The sequence below is a fragment of the Bubalus bubalis genome, chromosome X (genome assembly GCF_019923935.1).
Source record: "Bubalus bubalis isolate 160015118507 breed Murrah chromosome X, NDDB_SH_1, whole genome shotgun sequence".
NCBI classification, from domain to species: domain Eukaryota; kingdom Metazoa; phylum Chordata; class Mammalia; order Artiodactyla; family Bovidae; genus Bubalus; species Bubalus bubalis.
Genome location: NC_059181.1, coordinates 78,507,635 through 78,526,308, shown reverse-complemented (window position 1 = coordinate 78,526,308; position 18,674 = coordinate 78,507,635). Strand labels below are relative to the sequence as shown.

The window sequence follows — 18,674 nt, the reverse complement described above, 5'->3', positions numbered from 1 at the left end:
GGCTTATTAGTTCCCTGTTCCTTACCAGGATCTCCTATCATAAAACAACTCATGCAAATGGTTATTATGGTGCCTGGCCAGGGTGGGCCATTTCAGTCAGTGTGCTTCCCCTAAAAGAAGCGCGTTATTCCTGTCAGGGATTAACATAAGGAAATAGAAATAAACATGTTCTTGCATGTTAGATTTTTGGTTTTTATTTAATTGCTGCTTAAAAGGTATTAATTGCAAACCAGGCTACCAACAAAATGTCTGTATTAATATTGGAGAAGGATATATATATATATATATCAGAAAAGAGTCCCCAAATTATATGTAAACTTCACACATTAAAATTAAATATATATTAACTGATCTTGTTTCTCTTGAGTATTTCAAAACTAAGTTACTAGATTTTTATACTTCTTAGATTGTAGTAAGGTATTTTCCTACATCTATCAAAAGACTGGTATATCATAGAGATAAGTAACTTCATATAAGCAAAGTGCTTAGAACTGTACCTGGTATATAGCAAATACTATAGAAGTGTTAGTTGTTGGTAGTTATTTCTATTTATTAAACTGGCAGTGTTCTCTTCCTATTATTACTAAGTTTAGGCCTACTACAGATTTCCAAATACTAAAAATTCAAACCTAGTATATTGGAAACAAACCTCAAACACTGGAAGCCAGTCATATTTTTTTGCAATTCTTTCTGAAATCTTTCTTTCTTAAACGCCTATGTCTCTGCATTGCTTTGGTTTAGCCACTAGTGTTCATCTAGGAAGGTGATGACACTTTTAAAAGGAATACAGGACATATATGTTTCATAAAAGAGACTGGAAAAGATGTATAGAACCAGAGAGAGCAGTGTACACCAAGAGCTTGTTCATACATGATAAAGCAAGTCCCTCCTCCTGGAGGAAAAACAGCATGAAACAGTGAGCTCATTAGTATCACAACAGGCAGCTTTGAATAGATTCATTGACAACTCTCCAGCACTGTAGCTGGCCTGGTGTTTTCTCTGATTTCAGAGATTCTTGTTAAGCCAAGGCTTATACTCAAATTGCCTTATCATCCACTGGAGAGATTTCTTTACTAAAGTAGAAAATAAAGTGTTCATTCTCACATGGTGAATCTATTGAATAAATACATAAATCTTCAGTCATCTCCTATCTTTTAACATTTGTTTAAAATATAAAGAACAGATGAAAATACCATGAAACTGCAAATTTGCACTTGGCTTGAAGAATTTATTTAGAGATATTTAGAAAAGAAAGGTCATGTAAATTTCGTAAGACAATTGAAAATGTAACTAATTTAATTGCATCTTTGCATTCAACATGTCATTCCCAAGCATCAAGGGTTTAAGTAGAGCTATGTAATTGCATTAGAATATTGTAGAGATTCTTTTTTTAAATGATTATTATTTATACTACTCCTCTTTTGCATGATGTATGCAAATTTGGATTTTTTCAGCTGAAGTTGTGATCACAGAAGCAACCTAATTTTAGAAAGTAATGATCCTTAAGACAGAAATAATTGTAATAAGAAAAATAACTTTTCATATGTCATTCTGAGGCAGTAACTCCAAGGCATTCACATTGGGAGCTTTTTTTTTGTCATTACAGTGATTTATAGTATCTCAGTCTTGAGGAAAAGGCTTAGATTTTGGATTTTAATTTACTAGACACTGTTCTACTAAATGAAGTAGAGTTCAGAATGAGGTGGGATAGTGAATATTGCTTTTTCACTGAGCAGATGGATAGTTACCAAAGAGGGACTTGTTTGAACAAAATGTATCACAATGAAAACTGCTACATTCCCAAGCAACCATTTTGTTGTATAACCTTGGCTTGGATGGTAAAGTGAAATAAATGAAATTCCAGTTGAAATCAGAGTGTGAGTAAAAATGATTTTAATAATTTGAAAATTACCCAGAGTACATGAGTCAGCTCCACACTATTGATATTTAATAGGAGTCAGTATAATGGCCAGAGAGAAGGAAGAGTGATTTCATTGGTAGTCAGTATGTGTGTGTCTATATATTATACATAATAGATGGAGGCGTGCACACACACAAACACACACACCCATTCTAAAAGTCGACCTCTGAAATTACAGGCATAGCACAAAATCACAGCTATAGAAAGTGAATAAGCTTGATTTTGTAAAACTTCGTGCCTACCATTTTCCTAAATAAAATTGGGTTTATAAGTCCAAGGAAGGCCAGAATTTAAGGATGGTAACAGGAAAAGATGACTTTGTGACAGGGTTATAGCAACTTTCCTACTGGTTACAAAAGTCACTCTCTCTTGATTAATTAATTACAAAAAGGTGTCCTCCTGGAAAGACTAAATGTGAAAAGGCACTCGTGTTTCTGCCTGCCACAGTCTTGCACAAGACCCCAGGCCTGCTTAGGGGAGTGTGGGCTGCATTTCATGCCTGCTCATGCCTGCTGTCACAGACACAGCCTGAACTGCTAAATACCACGACTCTGTTCTGTGACCTTCACATATAGGCTACCCCTCCTGAGGTGTGTGTATGAGTATGTACTTGTCAATAATGCTAAAGGGCTTTGGGTTATCTTCTATTTGCTCAGTGACTTTTCCATTAGGGTTCTAAGTTTCCTTCAATAAGCCTGGTATGTTCCAAACAACTTTTAAAGGAGTTTTTATCAAAATACTACATCTTGCTCTTGTTTTTCTGGTGGTGGCTAATTTAGCCATGCACATTGATAGCTCAGGAACACATTGGAGGTTAGGTAAGTTCCAGTATTTCAGACTTACATAAGCAGACCTTTGGAATGTCCAGTCATTCAGTCAATGGGTTAGAGTAGGGTGTGAAATTTGCTTTGTTCCATCCTGGTTTTGTGCCTTATTGTGAAGAGAAAATCACTGAAAAGCCTCTTTTCTGGGTTTATTCATCTCCTGCTGCCAACTAAGCATATTTTCCCCCTTATTATTCTGTTCTAGCTGTTACCAAGCTACCCTAGGATAAGAAATAGTTTTTTTTTGGTTGAGCTATAAAATTTCCATATTTCTTTGCACTGTATATTGTGCTTAAGGAAGGGGGAAATCCTTCAGTCTTTTCTTTGCAGGAAAAGAACAGAGTCTTCCTTGTTCTAAAAAATTTATAGATTTACCTATGCCTTTGAACTACGCTAGTTTTTGGCTTAAAGCAGATTTCAATGCATGTGACATTTAATGTTTTTGACAAGTGTGTACAGTTGATTTCTGGTGCTTAATTTTTGGTAGCAGTATTGAAGTACTTGTTTAGCATTTTATAAACTCAAGCTTAGTTTGCTTTATCTTTTAACACTCATCACCTGTGGGGGGGAATGTAGGTTACCAGCATATAAAAGAAGATCAATATGCTTATAGTTGTGCCAGATTGAAAACTGTGAATCAGCAACATGTTTTCATTAATAGATTTTCCAAGAGGTAAAAAGCAGTGATATAGCCAAAACCTTCCGCAAAGCCATCAACAGGAAAGAAGGGATTTGTGCTCTGGGAGGAACTTCCGAGCTGTCCAGTGAAGGAACGCAGCATTCTTACTCAGGTAATGGTTAACACAGTGAACTACATAGGGTACCTGCTATAATGTCAAGGAGAGGCTCTAGAAAAACCCTGCCTCCTAGGTAAGAATACAGTTGAAGTTGTTGTGATCTGTATTTGGACTGGGGCTAATACTTGCCATAAAAGCATTACAGGTATTTATTATATAGTTTTGTTAGCTTTTAAGAGCCATGATACAATATGTGCACAATACTGATATGATACAACACATGATACAATAATAGGCTTTATTATAGCAGTGTGTGCTGTCGCTTTAGTCTTGTTCGACTCTTTTATGACCATATAGACTGTAGCTCCCCTGGCCATGGGATTCTCCAGGCAAGAATACTGGGGTGGGTTGTCACGCCCTCCTCCAGGGGATCTTCCTGACCCAGGGATGGAACCCATGTCTCTTTTGTCTCCTGCATCAGCAGGTGGGTTCTTTACCACTAGCACCACCTGTGGTAATATAAATAGAATTTTTAAAGAATTTTGTAACTAACTTCTAAGAATTTTGTAATTTCTGTAAATATCAGTTAACCTTGCTCTATTTCTTTGTTAATTTTATAGCTGCTAAGAGCTATTGTGTTGCATTCAATTGTTTGGGTTTCCAAAGAGGATAACACAGGATTATGACACACTAACTGCCGTGCTCATGAACACCTATTTTAGGCTTTGGAGTCAAATATTTAACCTAGAGTATAAACTAATGTCTTCTTATTCCACATAATTTTAGAGGAAGAAAAATATGCTTTTGTTAACTGGATAAACAAAGCTTTGGAAAATGATCCAGATTGCCGGCACGTCATACCAATGAACCCAAATACCGATGACCTGTTCAAAGCTGTTGGTGATGGAATTGTGCTTTGGTAAGATTTCCAAGAGTAGTGTTCCATGTAATTGATACAGTCGTTTCTGGATGCCTGACAGATTCTTCTTGGGGAAAACTAGAATTGAAAGTTGTCTAGGTTCTGTCCATTTCATCTTCAGGTCTGTCTGTGAAAGTGCCACCAAAGGTGAATATAAAACTCAGTCATTCAGACTGGACACATCTTCCTAGAGGAGCTTTCAGCTTCCAGTTTCTTCTAATCACGGAGCAAGCTAAGCATTTCAACTTTGTTAAGCCTTTTATGTCAGTATCTCTTTATTCTCAAGTACCATAAATTCCACAAGAGAAAAACAGGCCACTTGCCACTTTTCAATCTCCAATTACTTATTTCTGAAAAATATGTTTGTCACTGCTGCTGCCCTAGACCCAACAGTGTCTCAGCCAAAAAGGTAAAAGATTATCAACAGCTTGTCAGTAGATTTACCTCTCTTTTGAAGTAGTAGAGCACAGTGGTTAACAGCATGCTCTACAATCAGTCTGCCTGGTTCCTTTTCAGGCTCTGCCTCTCAGTATCTGTATAACTGTAATCAAGACACTGACCCCTTTGAACTCTCCTACACTATTGGTGGGAATGTAAATTGCTGCAGCTGCTATAGGCAAAAGTATGGAGGTTCCTTAAAAAACTACAAATAGAGTTACCATATGATCCAGCAATCCCACTCTCGGGCATATGTCTGGAGAAAACTAAAAGAGATACATGCACTCCAGTGTTCATAGCAGCACTGTTTTACAATAGCCAAGACACAGAAATGACCTAAATGTCAGTCGACGGGGAATGCATAAAGAAAATGACTGGAACACTACTCAGCCATAAAAAGAATGAAATTATGCCATTTACAGCAACATGAATGGACCTGGAGATTATCATACTAAGTGAAGTCAGAGAAAGTCAAGTACTACATTATATCATTTATATGGGAAATTTAAAAAAATGAACTTATTCATAAAACTAACAGACTCAAGGACATAGAAAACAAGCTTATGGTTACCAAAGGGGAAAAGGGGGATGGTAAATTAGGAGTTTTGCATTAGCAGACACACAATATATATAAAGTACACTATACACTATATGTAAAGCACTATAGTGTTTTATAGTGTATATCAGATCAGATCAGATCAGTCGCTCAGTTGTGTCTGACTCTTTGCGACCCCATGAATCGCAGCACGCCAGGCCTCCCTGTCCATCACCAACTCCTGGAGTTCACTCAGACTCACATCCATCGAGTCAGTGATGCCATCCAGCCATCTCATCCTCTGTTGTCCCCTTCTCCTCTTGCCCCCAATCCCTCCCAGCATCAGAGTCTTTTCCAATGAGTCAACTCTTCGCATGAGGTGGCCAAAGTACTGGAGTTTCAGCTTTAGCATCATTCCTTCCAAAGAAATCCCAGGGCTGATCTCCTTCAGAATGGACTGGCTGGATCTCCTTGCAGTCCAAGGGACTCTCAAGAGTCTTCTCCAACACCACAGTTCAAAAGCATAGACATACACTATATATAAAATAAACAAAGTCCTACTGTATATCATAGGGAACCATATTTAATATCCTGTAATAAACCATGTGTGTGTGTTCATTTGCATTTGACTCTTTGACTCCATGGATTGTAGCCTACCAGGTTCCTCTGTCCTTGAAATTCTCCAGGCAAGAATACTGGAGTGGGTTGCCATTTCTTTCTCTAGTAATAAACCATAGCAGGGAAGAATTATTTTTTAAAAAAAGGTACTTGACTGCTTTGCATTTCAGGATCCATCCATTATGATCCCCATATTATTGTGCTTGCTCAGAAAGTTGTTGTGAGCATTAAGTAAATACATATTGGAACACTTAGAACAGTGCAGTGGGTACATTTCTGATGACAGTGTACAATATATAAAATTCATTTTTTTTCCAATACGATCATTTTGGTTGTTTAAAAAGATGATTTCTAAAAATGTGAGATATGCTTTTACTTGCCACTTATAGGCTGTAAAGAAATAATTTCCAATATTTTAATAGAGAGACTCATATGATACTATTTATTTAATATTTAAATTTTGCATGGAAATAAGCATGGTTTTCTCTAAAAATAACTTGTTTTAGGGCAGTAGTATAAACATCTAAAATGTTAGAGTCTAATTCCAAATTTTACCAAATGAGGTTGTTCTAAGTCAGATCCTGCCCCAATTAATACAACTTTTCTTTTTATCAATATTATCACTGTATTTCTAGCACCAAATATAGTACCTGTGCATCATCTAGTTACTCAATAAATATTTGGTGAATGGAAGAATCTCATGCTCAACTAATTTTCACTCTTTGTAGATGAAATCATTTTAATTATACATTATATAATCCAACAGAGAGATTCAGCTTCAATGTGGGATGTTATCTGTTTTTAACACTTAACAAAGTTTTTAATATCCAAGTAATTCATTCTTGTAAAAGAATGTGAAAAGTACAAAACATTAAATAAGAAAATATGCCATAATCCCCAACTCAGAAATATTCAACTACTATAAACACTTTGGTCTTTCCTTTATTTGCATTTTTATATGTATGTTTTTTTTTGATCAACCTGACTAAAGTCATACATTGCTTTTTTTTCAGATTACATGAGATACGTGTTATAATAAGCCTTAAAATATTTGTGAATATTTATGGTTTATTTAAAAAATAAGTCAATATTTTAAAATTTCTGTTTCAGTAAAATGATCAACCTTTCAGTTCCTGATACAATTGATGAGAGAGCAATCAACAAGAAGAAACTCACACCATTCATCATTCAGGTATGCACTCTTCTCTCCTTCCATGAAACTATTATTTGAGGACCTGTTTTACAGACTGAAGGCTCTGCATTTTGCATCTTCTCATTTAATTCTTACAACAGCTCTGAGTTGAGGATTATTTTCCAGATTTCATAGAAGCTGAGATGCAGAAAGATTTCAGAGCTGTACCAAGGTTAATAATGCTGGAACTAAAGTTCAAATCCAGGTCTAACTGCAAAGCCCTATATTCTTTTCATTACATTTTGCATTCAAACATACAGAAATAAGCAAGCATGTTTAAGCTCTTAGTTAATTAGCATGCTTTAAGAATAGAAAGCTTTTATTTTCCATCTAGTATTAGGGTGTTATATAGCAGTATTTCCTCATGCAAGACCATCTCTTGGGATGAGGAGATTCAGAACTTGTAGAACTCTCATGTGTATTCAGTAGACCTCTCATTTAGGCATTTTAAGAAATTCAACACATAACCCACATGGATATACTTACTCTAGTAACTCAGCCTTTTCCTTTAGGGTCAGTATCTTTCAATAGGGACTAACTAAAAATGCCGTTAACTTGCCTTGGAAATCTGAAAAAGACTATAAAAAAGAGGCTAGATTTGTTTTAGCTATGCTTTTAACACCAAAGCTTGGATATTGCTTTCTGTGGATCATGTATGGGTAAACTTAATACATAATTTCATTTCAGTGAAGGGAAAAAAAGACTAAAAAACCAGAAATGTCAAGAAGCAAGTATTATAAATTGGCTGTCTTGCAGGAAAACTTGAACTTGGCACTGAACTCGGCTTCAGCCATTGGATGTCATGTTGTGAACATTGGTGCAGAGGATTTGAGGGCTGGGAAACCTCACCTGGTTTTGGGACTGCTGTGGCAGATCATTAAGATCGGTTTGTTTGCTGACATTGAATTAAGCAGGAATGAAGGTAATGAAACACAGTCATGATCTTGAAAATTGTTTATTGGTTATTTTTTTCTAGTCATGCAGACTGCCATGCTTTCACCTAATTGCGGTGATTAGATGATAACTAGAATTAACAGAAGGTAATGTTATAGTGTTATTCAGGAAAACAGCCTAATCACAACTTTCTTCTTTAGTAGTAATTAGCATTTGTCTGGCTCTTTAGAATTAATTTCACAATCAAGACATGAAAACCTAGAGAGTTTAAGGAATTTGTGCAAAGTTCTTTTCTGCTCTACTCACATAGTCCCCACCCCATTACCACCCTCAGGCACACCATCTCCTTTAATTTTAATACCTTTTCTATTCTATTATACATTTATGGCTCTTCAGAAATATTGTAACCTGCCCTTGATGGTTTCATATTTCCTGAATTAGCAGAAGCACCATTTTTATAGCATAGGTTTTGATATCACATCATAGACTTGTAGAATGTATAAGCATATGTGATACAATTGTCCTAAGGTCCTAGGAAGTGCTACATTGTCCTCTCCTTTTGAAGTTTAAAATATTAAGCATCACTGCAAATATTCACATTTTCTTCCAGAAATCACCATATCAATCTTCAGTTACTTTGGGGGAAGAATATATATTGGGAGTTCTCAGTATTTCTGGGTCTCACAATACCTGTCAACAGTCCTATTCTGCATATTTATCCAAGACTTTATGACACTTACAATTTTCAGTCCACTCAAAGTGGCCTGTATTTGAACAAATAAAAATTTTCTAGCTGCTGGTCTCTTCAGAGAAGTATTTATCTTGTTAGAGTTGAAGTCCATTGAACAAGGAAAGGAAGACAACAAAAACTACATTGGCTCATGTAATAAGTCAAATGATTTATCTCTGACAAGGTCTCAGGTGCAGAGAGGTCAGGCTGTTTAATCCTTTCCAGCCTTTTGACTTGGAGATGGAGAACATGTGGAGGTTTCTGTACAAGTGACAATGTTGCCTCTGCCCTAACTTAAATCCCTCAGTGCCAGAGTGACATGGTGTGAAGTGGAGTCTATGAATGATGAAACTTGCCCATTAGAGATATTACTTAGACCTCTTTGGAAGTCAGGCAGTTTTAGTCTTCTTGTTCAGTGTAAATCTCCTTTTATCTTATGGGAGGTAATTATTGCATAAGGACTATACAACTTCTCCATGGAAACAGTGCCTAAATTTAGATAGTTCTCTGTGCAGATGCTCAAGCTGCTACCTCTTACCTCTGGGGATATTTACCCAAAAACCCTTGGCTGCTTCTGCACATTCAATTCAACAATAAAAAATTGTTGAAGAGCCTTTACATGTTAGGTGCTATAGAAAATGTAAAGTTGAATTCTTTTTCTTTAAAAACAGGTATGGCAAAAACCACTACAATATTGTAAAGTAATTAGCCTCCAATTAAAATAAATAAATTAATTTTAAAAAACAGGTTTAACACTTCAAGAGTTAGTTATGCTTAAATATAAATACCATAGGGTTTGAATACTCTTTTAATCAAAAGGCTCCAAAGTTTTAAACATACTCCCCCAAGCCTCTGATTTTAATATTATTTAAGAACAATTTATGTAAATATATGACATAATGTGACAATGTTCAACTTAAAAGCTAGAACTTACTTGGCATTTGGAATATGAAGAATAATCAAGATGTTAAAATATGTAATGTTGTGTATTCTCGTAATTAAGTGTTTCTATCAGTATCATCTTATAACTATTTATATACTTTTATCTTTATTATTAGACTGTGAGTACCTGAAAACTAGGAACTAGGTCACAGTACTTTTTGTACCTCTGTTACTTACTTAACAGAGTGTCAAAAGACTCCATAAACATGTAATGACTGTTACCATGTAATATATCGGTTGGGTTTTTCTTTTTTACCTTTATAGCCTTGGCTGCTTTACTCCGAGATGGTGAGACTTTGGAGGAGCTTATGAAATTATCTCCAGAAGAGCTTCTGCTTAGATGGGCAAACTTTCATTTGGAAAACTCAGGCTGGCAGAAAATCAACAATTTTAGTGCTGACATCAAGGTAACTGTTTAGTTAAATATTTCAGTTCAGCTCAGTTTAGTCGCTCAGTTGTGTCTGACTCTTTGCGACCCCATGAACTGCAGCATGCCAGGCCTCCCTGTCCATCACCAACTCCCGGAGTCTACCCAAACCCATGTCCATTGAGTCGGTGATGCCATCCAACCATCTCATCCTCTTTTGTCCCCTTCTCCTCCTGCCCTCAATCTTTCGCAGAATCAGGGACTTTTGAACTGAGTCAGTTCTTCGCATCAGGTGGCCAAAGTATTGGAGTTTCAGCTTCAACATCAGCCCTTCCAAAGATAACAGAGGACTCATTTCCTTTAAGATGGACTGGTTGTATCTCCTTGCAGTCCAAGGGACTCTCAAGAGTCTTCTCCAACAGCACAGTTCAAAAGCATCAATTCTTTGGCACTCAGCTTTCTTTATAGTCCAACTCTCACATCCATACATGACCACTGGAAAAACCATAGCCTTGACTAGACGGACCTTTGTTGACAAAGTAATGTCTCTGCTTTTGAATTTGCGATCTAGGTTGGTCATAACTTTCCTTCCAAGGAGTAAGCATCTTTTAATTTTATGGCTGCAATGAAATTTCACCATTTGCAGTGATTTTGGAGCCCCCAAAAATAAAGTCAGCTACTGTTTCCACTGTTTCCCCATCTATTTGCCATGAAGTGATGGGACCAGATGCAATGATCTTCGTTTTCTGAATGTTGAGCTTTAAGCCAACTTTTTCACTCTCCTCTTTCACTTTCATCAAGAGGTTCTTTAGTTCTTCTTCACTTTCTGCCATAAGTGTAGTGTCATCTGCATATCTGAGGTTATTGATATTTCTCCCCACAATCTTGATTCCAGCTTGTGCTTCCTCCAGCCCAGCATTTCTCATGATGTACTCTGCGTATAAGTTAAATAAGCAGGGTGACAATATACAGCCTTACTTCATGGGCACATAATAACATGAAGACTTCAGGCCAGCTTAAAGGACGGAAAATCCTATGAGTTTATCACCCAGCCTCATTGCCTCTAGGCCCTGATGGTAGATTTCAGTAGAGAGACTGAGCCAAGTAAGAGCGCCACCACTAATTCTAGCTTTCATTTTGTGGAAAGGGGTTTAAGTATTATAGTGCTAACATTTTCTATTCTGCCTACCGTTCAACATACTGTACGAAAAGATCGGCAGTCATGACTTCTGTTCCTAAGTGCCTTTCCCAGGCCTCAGTGTACCTGTGTTAGTAAAGGCCTAGAATAGAGAGGGACTCAGGATTCCCCATCCCCTTTCTTATTTGGCAACTCTTCTTTCATGTGCTGCCTCCTTCAGGCATTCAGTTCTTGGAAGTGGTTATATACTCTTATGTATGTCTGCATCTCCTACCTCAGCCCTGCCCCTATTTTTAAAATTTAAATATATTTAAAAAAAATTTACAATGTTGTATTTGTTTCTGCCATACCACAACACAAATCAGCCATACATTCCCCTCCCTCTCTAGCCTCCTACCCCTCTCCCCATCCCATCCCTCCAGATCATCACAGAGCACCAGACTGGGCTCCCTGTGCTACACTGCAAATTCTCACCAGCTATCCATCTTACACTCGATAGTGTATATATGTAGATGCTACTCTCTCCATTGGTCCCACTCTTTCCCTCCCCCACTATGTCCACAAGTCCATTCTCTACATCTCTGTCTCCATTCCTTCCCTGTAAATAGGTTCATCAGTGTCATTTTTCTGGATTCCATATATATGTATTAATCTACTATATTTGTTTCTCCCTGACTGACTTCACTCTGTATAACAGGCTCTAGGATCATCCACATCAGTAGAACTGACTCAAATCCCTTCTTTTTAATGGCTGAGTAATATTCCATGGTATATATGTACCATATCTTCTTTATCCATTCATCTGTTGATGAACATGTAGGTTGCTCCAATGTCTTGGCTGTTGTAAACATTGCTGCTATGAATATTCAGCTTCCCACATAGCTCAGTCAGTAGAGTCTTACTGCAACGCAGGAGACCTGGGTTCAGTCCCTGGGTTGGGAAGATCCCCTGGAGAAGAAAATGGCAACCCACTCCAGTATTCTTGTCTGGAGAATCCTATGGACAGAGAAGCCTGGCTGGCTACATTCTATGGGGTTGCAAGAGTCAGACATGACTGAGTGACTAAGCACATGTGAATATTGGGGTACATGGGTCTTTTTCAGTTATGATTTTCTCAGGGTATATGCCCAGTAGTGAAGTTGCTGGGTCATATGGTAGATTTATTCCTGGTTTTTTAAGCAGTCTCCATACAGTTCTCCATAATGGCTGTATCAGTTTACATTCCCACTAACAGTATAGGAGGGTTTGCTTTTCTCTACATCCTTTCCAGCATTTATTGTTTGTAGAATTTTTGATGATGGCTATTCTGAATGGCATGAGGTGATAGCTCATTGTAGTTTTGATTTGCATTTCTCTAAGGATTAATGATGTTGAGCATCTTTTCATGTATTTCTTGGCCATCTGTATGTCTTCTTTGGAGAAATGTCTGTTTAGGTCTTTTGCCCATTTTTTGATTGGGCTGTTTGTTTTCCTAATATTGAGCTATATGAGCTACTTATATATTCTGGAGATTAATCCTTTGTCAGTTGTTTCATTTGCAATTATTTTCTCCCTTTCTGAGGGTTATCTTTTAATCTTGTTTATTGTTTCCTTTGCTGTGCAAAAGCTTTTAAGTTTAATTAGGTCTCATTTGTTTATTTTTGTTTTTATTTCCATTACTCTAGGAGGTGGTTCACAGAGGATCTTGCTGTGATTTATGTCAAGGAGCATGCTACCTATATTTTCCTCTAAGCTTTACAGTTTCTGACCTGATATTTAAGTCTTTAATCCATTTTGAATTTATTTTTGTCTATGGTGTTAGGAAGTGTTCTAGTTTCATTCTTTTGTGGCTGTCCTGTTTTCCCAGCACCACCTATTGAAGAGGCTGTCTTTTCTCCATTGTATATTGTTGCCTCTTTTGTCAAAGATAAGGTGCTTGTAGGTGTGTATAAGTTTATCTCTGGACTTTCTGTCTTGTTTTATCAGTCTATATTTCTGTTTTTGTGCCAGTACCATACTGTCTTGATGAATGGAAATTTGTAGTATAGTCTGAAGTCAGGAATGTTGATTCCTTCAGCTCTGATTTTCTTTGTCAAGATTGCTTTGGCTTTTCAGGGTATTTTGTGTTTCCATAAAAGTTGTAACTTTTTTTGGTTCTATTTCTGTGAAAAATATCATTAGTAGTTTGATAGGGATTACATTGAATCTGTAGATTGCTTTGAGTAGTATAGTCATTTTCACAATATGTCTCCCAATCCAAGAACATGGTATATCTCTCCATCTGTTTGTGTCATCTTTGATTTGTTTCATCAGTGTCTTATAGTTTTCTGCATACGGGTCTTTTGTCCCTTTAGGTAAGTTTATTCCTAGGTATTTTATTCTTTTTGTTGCAATGGTGAATGGAATCGTTTCCTTAATGTCTCTTTCTGATTTTTCATTGCTAATGTATAGGAATGCAAGGGATTTCTGTGTATTAGTTTTATATCCTACAACTATACCATATTCATTGATTAATTCTAGTAATTTTCTGGTGGAATCTTTAGGGTTTTCTATATTATCATGTCATCTGCAAATAGAGTTTTACTTCTTCTTTTCAATCTGGATTCCTTTTTATTTGTTTTTCTTTCTTCTCTGATTGCCGTGACTAGGACTTCCAAATCTAGATTGAATAATAGTGGCAAGAGTGGGCACCCTTGTCTTGTTCCTAATCTTAGAAGAAATGCTTTTAGTTTTTCACTATTGAGAATAATGTTTGCTGTGGGTTTGTCATATATGGCCTTTATTATGTTGAGGTAGGTTCCTTCTGTGCCTACTTTTTGGAGCGTTTTTATCATGAATGGGTGTTGTATTTTGTCAAAAGCTTTCTCTGCATCTATTTATATGATTGTATGACTTTTATCTTTCAGTTTATTGATATGGTTAATCACATTGATTGATTTGCATATGTTGAAAAATCCTTGCATCCCTGGGATAAATCATACTTGTTTATGGTGTATGATCCTTTAATGTGTTGTTGGATTCTGTTTGCTAAAATTTTGTTGAGGATTTTTGCATCTATATTCATTGATGATATTAGCCTGTAATTTTCTTTTTTGGTGGTATCTTTGTTTGCTTTTGCTCTCAAGGTGATGGTGGCCATGTAGAATGAGTTTGGAAGTTCTCCTTCCTCTGAAATTTTCTGGAAGAGTTTGAGCATGATAGGTGTTAGCTCTTCTCTAAACTTTTGGTAGAATTCACCTGTGAAGCCATCTGGCCCTGGGCCTTTGTTTGCTAAAAGATTGTTAAATCACAGTTTCAATGTTGGTGTTTATGATTGGTCCATTTGTGATTTCTAATTCTTCCTGGTTCAGTTTTGGAAGGTTGTACTTTTCTAAGAACTTATCCATTTCTTCCAGGTTGTTCATTTTATTGGCATATGATTGCTCACAGTAGTCTTCTATGGTCCTTTGTATTTCTGTGTTCTGTAGTAACTTCTCCTTTTTTGTTTCTAAGTTTATTGATTTGAGTCTTCTCCCTTTTTTTCTTGATGAGTCTGGCTAGTGGGTTGTCAATTTTATCTTCTCAAAGAATCAGTTTTTAGTTGTATTGATCTTTGCTATTGTTTCCTTCATGTATTTTTCATTTATTTCTTTACTATTTCTGTCCTACTAACTTTGGGTTTTTTAATTTATTTTTTTTTGTTGTTTTTTTTCTTCTTTTTCTATTTGCTTTAGGTGTAAAGTCTGGTCGTTTATGATGTTTTTCTCATTTCTTGAGGTAGGCTTGTATTGCTATAAACTTCCCTCTTTTGCTGTGTCCCATAGGTTTTGGGTTGTCATGTTTTCATTGTCATTTGTTAATTTCCTTTTTGATGCCTCAGTGACCTGTTGGTTATTTAGAAGCAGGTCATTTAGCCTCCATGTGTTTGTGTTTTTTAGTTTTTTTTCCCCCTGTAATTCATATCTAGTCTCATAGCATTGTAGTTCAGAAAAAATGCTTGATACAATTTCAATTTTCTTAAATTTCCTGATGATTGTGACCGAAGATGTGATCTATCCTGGAGAGTGTTCCGTGTGCACTTGAGAAAAAAGTGTATTCTGCTGTTTTAGAAAGGGAATCTTATTTTTAAATGAATATTTTAAAAATTATCCTTTGATATTTTTTAAAAAACATATTCTGCTTTTAATATTTTTAAAAAGCAGAGGATTGCTGGATAATGTGAAAAGGAACTTCTAATTTATGTTCGAGTTCAAATTTTCACCTAAAGCCTCTTTTCAGGGTAGTAAATTACAGACTCTTTGGGGTCTACTCTTTACCTGTCTTTCTCAAGTGCATAGGGAGAAGGCACATACAAATTCTTTCTGTACCTTTAGTAGGTAGTTGTAAGTGAAAGCACTTTCACAACTGTAATGCACTACTCTTTAAGAGATAACCCCTGTGCCACTAATGGTAAGATCTGGGTTTGCATTCCATGAATTGCTCTGCAGTGGCTTTCACTCTCACCCGATTCTCCCCATTCTTAGAATAATTTCTGGCAAATGTATCAAATGTATATAGTTGGCTCATTGAAGATACAGCTTTCTAGGCCTCTCCCAGAGATCTGTAGTTGGCAGGTCAGAGCTTACATCTGGCCATCTCCATATTAAGCAACTTCCCTGGGGGATTAGAATGCACACAATCCATAGGAGTTACCATGAGAAACATTCCTTTATAATCTCTTTGGACTGTCAAGGCCCAGTAATAGAAAACTTCCAAAGCTGGGAAGGTGATCTTCAGATGTAACATTGATCTCAGGTGGCCTTGGCCTATAGCAGCTTGAAGCAGGGATTCTGTTCCCAGCCAGAGATTGAGGTCGGGCTACAGCAGTGAGAGAACTGAATCCTAGCCAGTAGACCACCAGGGACCAGTGGGACCAAGGCCCTGGCCCATCAGCTGTGTAGAAATGAATTTCCACATAGAGATTGAGTAAAACAAGTGTTTATTAGCAGGGAAATGTATATGTGAATAGACTCATATGGGTTGGCTCAGAGATACAGTTGCACCCTCTTGGTGGTTTATATCACTTTCATGGAGCATTTCTTCTGGGTTTCCTTTGGCCAGTCATCTTGCTTTGTCTGGTTCTGAGTCCATATTTGGTTTATCTCAGGATCCTCCCATGTGTGCATGTGTATCTCTTAGCCAAGATGGATTCTAGTGAAGAGGCCTATGGGTAGGTTGACATCACTTACTTTGAGCTTGAGACAGGAGATACATGGGTCCAGGCTGAAGATTTTCTCCCCTGTGGACAGAAATTCTATAATAGCAGAAACTCCATAAAAGCTGGATGATGGAGGAGGCTGGGCCTTGCCCAGATAAGAGATAAAAGACCATATATTCCTCATTCTTAAAGTCAAGGAGACCTTCCCAACTACACATGCACAGAAAGGCTCAATGGAGGTCAAAAGGGAGGGGGTATCACCTCAATTTCTGGCTGGAAACCAAAGCCCTGCTTCAAGGCACTGTGGACTGAGGCTACCCAAAATCACCGTGATGCTACCTCTTCCATCTCTTATCTGGGCAGGGCCCAGCCTGATCCATCATCCAGCTTTTATGGAGTTTCTGCTATTAATATTATGGAGTTTTCTGTCCAACTGTTCAGTATGGGGCCCCTGTATGTCCTGCCTCAACATGATAAAGGAACCACTCCAATTCCTGTCCTCTGGTATTCCAGAGAGGCAGAATTGTACTTGACATGTGTGTTGAAGACCCTCATTAAATGTTTACAGTAATACAGTGGTTTTCAGGTTTTGTTCTGTGTAGCATCCACACAGCCTGAATTCATCCAGCCCACATCCCATATGAGCAATGCCGTTTTTGTTTTAGGTATTGGGATTCCAAGTAAAAATGTTCAAGTGTTGAAAGGTCAAGGGCTTAAAGAGAAGCTCATTTGGTTAAATATATTCAGATGATTAAGGGTTTACTGTTATTTCACCACCTCAAGTAGAACTCATTTCAAATTTTTTGTCATTTCAATTTATAATTTAATGCATTGTTAACACAACTAATCTCTTCTCCATAGGTTATGGTATATACATATTATGCTTTGTCATGATATAACCTGTTTATTTTCTCTTTCCCTATGCTTCCTGGATTTCTGCTATCCTACTTGTTTCTCGTGCTTGTTTTATCTGTCAAGCTTATTGACTTCAGTAACTCAGTAAAGGTACAGAACTAGTTATATGTTTTCTAGCATTATTGTATTGATGATTTCAATAAACTGTAAAGTCATGACAAAATCCAGTTAATCCATATTCAAGGCAGACATAAGGCCAGATAGGTGGACTTTTCTGGGAAAAGGAACTATTAAATTAGAAGATAGAGATTTGTGTCACATTCTTACAAAATCCAATGCAAATATCCTTCCACACATGGCACAATAGGATACATTCATTCTTTGTAAACGTGTTCTCACTGATATTTGCAATTCATTTTTAGGATTCCAAAGCCTATTTTCATCTTCTCAATCAAATTGCACCAAAAGGACAAAAGGAAGGTGAACCACGGATAGATATTAACATGTCAGGTTTCAATGTAAGTATAGGTGTTCTTATGAATTCTACAAGCTTACAAAATTGTCAATTTCTTATAAATAACAAGAATGCTTATAATTGCATGTTATGATGTTGGCAGTTTTAAGTATTATCTTAAATTTTATTACTGTAGATATAATTTGTAGACAGAAAGACCAGCTTTGATTTATGTTAATAGTTTATTAGTGAGTTCTGTAGTTATGGTGGTGTTGGTTTTTATGGATGGCATAAAATATTCAGAGTAAATGTAGGGAAATAAGCACTAGAGGCTAACCTTTTCTGAGTTTTTGGATTATAATCATAATGATAGATTTAATGAAAACATATTCATATATGCATCTGTAATATTCTTATGTTGAGAGTAATGTGAATGTGTTTACAAACTCCTGATCCCTGAAATCCAATTTGGTGAATTACTGTCACGGACCATGTTCCCTTGTTACATCACTTATTTGCTCAATGACCTTGGACAAGTTCCTTTGTTCGTACATGAAGTAACAAGTTGGCCTAGACTATTGAGTCTCAACTTTCTAGGATCCTGTTGTTCTTTATATTCATTAGATATGGAATGGATTCTACTGATTTTTAAAAAATGCACATTTCTAGCATATTTCATATCCACTTCAGATTGAGTGGATTACACTTGCTAAACCTTTTATGCTGCCCTTACCAGAACTGAATTTGTCACTGACTTGTAGTACTTATATTTCTGTCTGTTTTTAAATGTGAAATTCTTCAGTTCAGGTCACTCTTGGCACAAATGAGGGGCCCTCCTGTGCGTGAAGGAAGCTCTCTGGGATGGCTAGTCAGGTGATCTTATGCCTAGGTAGATAACACCAGTGTACTGATTCTGATTACGATACACCTCTTCTCTAGGCACTTCTCCCTGGTT

At 36.8% G+C, this 18,674-nt stretch overlaps 1 protein-coding gene across 2 annotated transcripts in view; it reads left to right on the top strand.

Moving 5' to 3' along the window:
- The window catches only part of PLS3 (plastin 3), a 97,043-nt gene that overhangs the window by 68,449 nt on the left and 9,920 nt on the right, over positions 1–18,674 (top strand). For both annotated transcript variants that reach the window (XM_006054252.4, XM_006054253.4), the window contains 6 exons: positions 3,407–3,536; positions 4,269–4,401; positions 7,103–7,184; positions 7,941–8,106; positions 10,015–10,157; positions 17,688–17,783. In XM_006054252.4, coding sequence (XP_006054314.1) covers positions 3,407–3,536; positions 4,269–4,401; positions 7,103–7,184; positions 7,941–8,106; positions 10,015–10,157; positions 17,688–17,783 — 750 coding nt within the window. The remainder of the gene's footprint in view (positions 1–3,406; positions 3,537–4,268; positions 4,402–7,102; positions 7,185–7,940; positions 8,107–10,014; positions 10,158–17,687; positions 17,784–18,674) is intronic.